Source organism: Fragaria vesca, linkage group LG7 (assembly GCF_000184155.1).
Source record: "Fragaria vesca subsp. vesca linkage group LG7, FraVesHawaii_1.0, whole genome shotgun sequence".
Classification (NCBI taxonomy): Eukaryota; Viridiplantae; Streptophyta; class Magnoliopsida; order Rosales; family Rosaceae; genus Fragaria; species Fragaria vesca.
In genome coordinates, this window is record NC_020497.1 from 14,524,121 (window position 1) to 14,527,716 (window position 3,596).

At 37.8% G+C, this 3,596-nt stretch overlaps 1 protein-coding gene across 1 annotated transcript in view; it reads right to left on the minus strand.

Moving 5' to 3' along the window:
• LOC101304038 (pullulanase 1, chloroplastic-like) overlaps positions 1-3,596 on the minus strand; it is a 10,217-nt gene extending 6,621 nt beyond the window's left edge. The window contains exons 1-11 of the mRNA XM_004307285.1: positions 3,314-3,596; positions 2,915-3,056; positions 2,778-2,830; positions 2,543-2,651; positions 2,298-2,434; positions 2,026-2,225; positions 1,675-1,824; positions 1,213-1,273; positions 793-913; positions 290-380; positions 99-192 (exon numbers count right to left, since the gene is read on the minus strand). Of these exons, the coding sequence (XP_004307333.1) occupies positions 99-192; positions 290-380; positions 793-913; positions 1,213-1,273; positions 1,675-1,824; positions 2,026-2,225; positions 2,298-2,434; positions 2,543-2,651; positions 2,778-2,830; positions 2,915-3,056; positions 3,314-3,550 (1,395 nt within the window). The 5' untranslated portion in view covers positions 3,551-3,596. The remainder of the gene's footprint in view (positions 1-98; positions 193-289; positions 381-792; positions 914-1,212; positions 1,274-1,674; positions 1,825-2,025; positions 2,226-2,297; positions 2,435-2,542; positions 2,652-2,777; positions 2,831-2,914; positions 3,057-3,313) is intronic.

Genomic DNA, 3,596 nt, shown 5'->3' on the forward strand with positions numbered 1-3,596 from the left:
AGAGAGAGAGAGATCATGATTTTATATAAGTAGCTCTCAAAGGAATAAAATGCAAGATACTTGGCCCCAATTACTGAAGTGATAATACAATACCACACCTGAACCATCTTTCTAAACTCACGTGCACGGTATGAACCATTTGCATTACTTGCATAGCTTCCCTTAGGGACCCCCCAGAGAACAGGGTTGTACCTTTAAACACAAAATAGAAAAATGAAACAAATTAAAACTTAAGCCAACACAAAGTATCTTAGAATGATAATGTAAGAACAAATCAGCAGGAGCATACCCCCAGTTATAACCATCATCATTTTGGATAGCTGTAATTAGAGCTTGTTGCTCTGATGAATCTGAAGGAAATTTTTCAAGAATCTTGGAATCTGGCCATATGTCATACACACATGAAGCAACCAACAACTCAGCCGCTTTGAGCCCAATCATTTTATATTGCAGAAATGTTTATACACACACGACCAGTCCATGCTATACTGTTTTAAATCAGCACACACACACACACACACACACACACACACACACATGATACATAACAGCATACTGTAGCACACATTATCACCAAGACATTAAACTCAAACAAAATAAATTTTCATGAGTATTGATGAACAATTGTACTCATGTAATTGTATCAAGGCTTCAAACATGTCACAAACCTATAAAGAAAATAACTTTGGGTCCTTTTTCTTCTTCTTCTTTTTTTTTTTTTCCGTTCTTTTCAAGCGATAGTAGGGATGAGCGAGAGACAATAATGAAATCTGAGCTTAGAAATTCTCTTACCTATGCTTTTCCAGTTCTCCTTTTCATCATCAACACCTGAAAACTGGAAGGCTGGAAGTAGATGGACATGAGTCATACCAGCCTTTGATAATTTCTTCAAATGAGATACACCAGCGGAGTCCTGCAAAACATACATGGATACAGTTAAATTTTTAATTTACTTTACTCTCATAACATTTTTCTTTCGTTTTATCAACAATGTATAGAGCCGCATGTGACAGAAGTTTTCCACAATGTATTCAGCAGTGATATATATGCTTTACAAGATATAGAAAAGGAAACTAAGAATTGTAAGTTCTGGTATGAAAAGGTTTTGTATTAGATTACTACTCATGAAAAGTTTGTCTGTATATGAACTCCACTTTTTAGAAGTAGAATACTTTGGTAACACTTATATGGGGCTGTCTATTGGTATTTTACCTGTGAAGTGAAAGCCAGATATCCACCGCGAAATTCAGGAAGCACTGTCTGGTCATTGGCACTGTACTCGGTGCAATAAGAAAAAATTAATCATTTATAAGAAAAACAAGCACATATTGCTTGTCAAAGTTTAATGATAAAATATATCACTAAGAGCTCCCTTTAGCAAATTGGGAAAAAGTGGCATATTACAGATCTCAGGACTTAATGTTGCAGCAAAGGCATCGGCGGAAGAGGATGAGAAAGAGATAGAAGTACAGAACAGGTTATGTTTTGAAGGGATGAGCATAAATCATGTGAGGCTTCTCCCTAACCCAAAAACTTTAATTAGTAGCTTCATACTATGTGAAAATCCTATATTGTGTGATATATAATTATGTATACTGCTTTATCGCTTTATTTTAAAACAAGAAATGTAGATAACTTCTACTGAACACTCTCAATACTGATACTAGTAATTACCTGAAATCTCTTATGTGCAACTCGTAAATACTTATGTCTGAAGAAGAAAGTATATCAGGTTTCTCATCTACCAATTTATCCCATCCATCTGGTTTTATAGAGTCAGAATCAAGGTTGATGAACAATGTCCGCCTGCCATCTGATGAGAGCCTACTACCAAAAAAAAAAAAACAAAGAGAAAAGAGAAAAGAAAAAAAGAAGAAGTTAATCATGGGAAGTGTCGATATATACTAATACATTATATTGACATGGACTTAGAATACTAGCAGATGGTAGTGCAGCATAACTTAGAATATGGAAACACCTTAGGTATTTTTGGTAACTGTTGGTTAAATGAGACAGCCGGCATACCCTCTAGCATATGGATCATTTGCATAGCATTTTTCAATTTGTAAGGTGCTAGGGTGGTATACAGACACTTCATACACATAGTAGCATCCTTCCCAACTTTTTGGTCCTCTAGTACTCCAAACGCCATTAACTTCCTCAAGCTGCACAATTTCTAAGGGATTTCCACCCAGTGGCTCCTTATAGATCAAAACAGATACTGCCTGCTTTGAAGACATGTGTCTGATTAGACAATTAGAAATCAAAGAGCATGGTTAGTAGATTGTATAAGATACCTGAGAAGTAGGAGCCCAAAGGTAAAGTGACACAGCTTCTTTTGAAAACACTGCACCAAGGGGACCTTCATATGAGAATAATTCGTCTAGGATGCCCGGTAACTGCAGACCAGTAGCATCGCTGCACCTTCCATCACCTGTACAACACGAAAACAGACAAACCACATATTCATCGACTATTCAAAACACATGACCTGCTTAATCTAACTGCATGGATCATAATCCAAGAGCAGCAACATTCTTACAACTGAAAGTAGCAACTGCCAACTGGGCTTTGAGAAGAGATTTGACATCCAGATCAGAGGGAACATTAAACGCTCTGTAGTCTTTGATATGAGGAAACTTTTCTTTCACCTGACAGCATTCATGTCGATACATTGATCAGTTCTAAGCAGTGCTTCAAAACTTCTCAAGAGCTCAACAATATCAATCAGCGGTAGGTCCGAAACAAATAACAAAAAGGTTCAAAATGCTCCCTACATTTTGCGGTAGCCCATGTCTATCTTCTCTCAGCTCAACTTTTACATCCTCACCTGTCATTACACAACCCACATTAACTCTAACTTTCACATTTAAACATAAACATAACTCGGAGGCAAGAGATAGTAACACTATACCCGAAACTCCATCACCAGTCAATGACAACGCCGCAGTTTTACTAGCGAACAAGTAGCACGAATCATCTCCAGTATCCACATTCCAGGCAATGATTGATTCACTGACCCAGAATGCCCTTGATTTCAACAAGCTACCTTCCACCTGACACACCATTGGTTCATCACAAATTCCCAATGTCACTCACACATGAGTCCTATCAAATTCTCTATCAATATCAAACACACCAAAGCTAATCTAAGCCACACAATATTTCATCTCCATTCAAAAAATCCAATCTTTATCAATAATCATATCAAAGTTGAAATCTTTAACCCAAAACCAGGACCAAAATTTACCAACTGATTTCACTGTTTCACATTGCAAGTAAAATATGAGCTCTCAAGATCAAAAATTGAAACCTGGGATGGTGAGGTTGAAGCAGAGTCTTGCTGGGCAGACATGGGCAATGAGGCCGAGCATTGAAGTCTCGAAAAGTTGGCGGAAGTTGGCGGGAAGGAGAAGATGGGTTTGGGTTTGGGGTGGGAGGTGAAACGACAGCGTATGGAGGATGAAGAAAAGGCGTGGCGGATGTGATTAGGGAAATGGGAGTTGACTGTTGGAGGAGGAAGAAGAAGTGAACAAGTATATATACCCATATCGGAAAATATGGGCTTTCTCTGCTTTTTTCCAGATCCTTTCTGC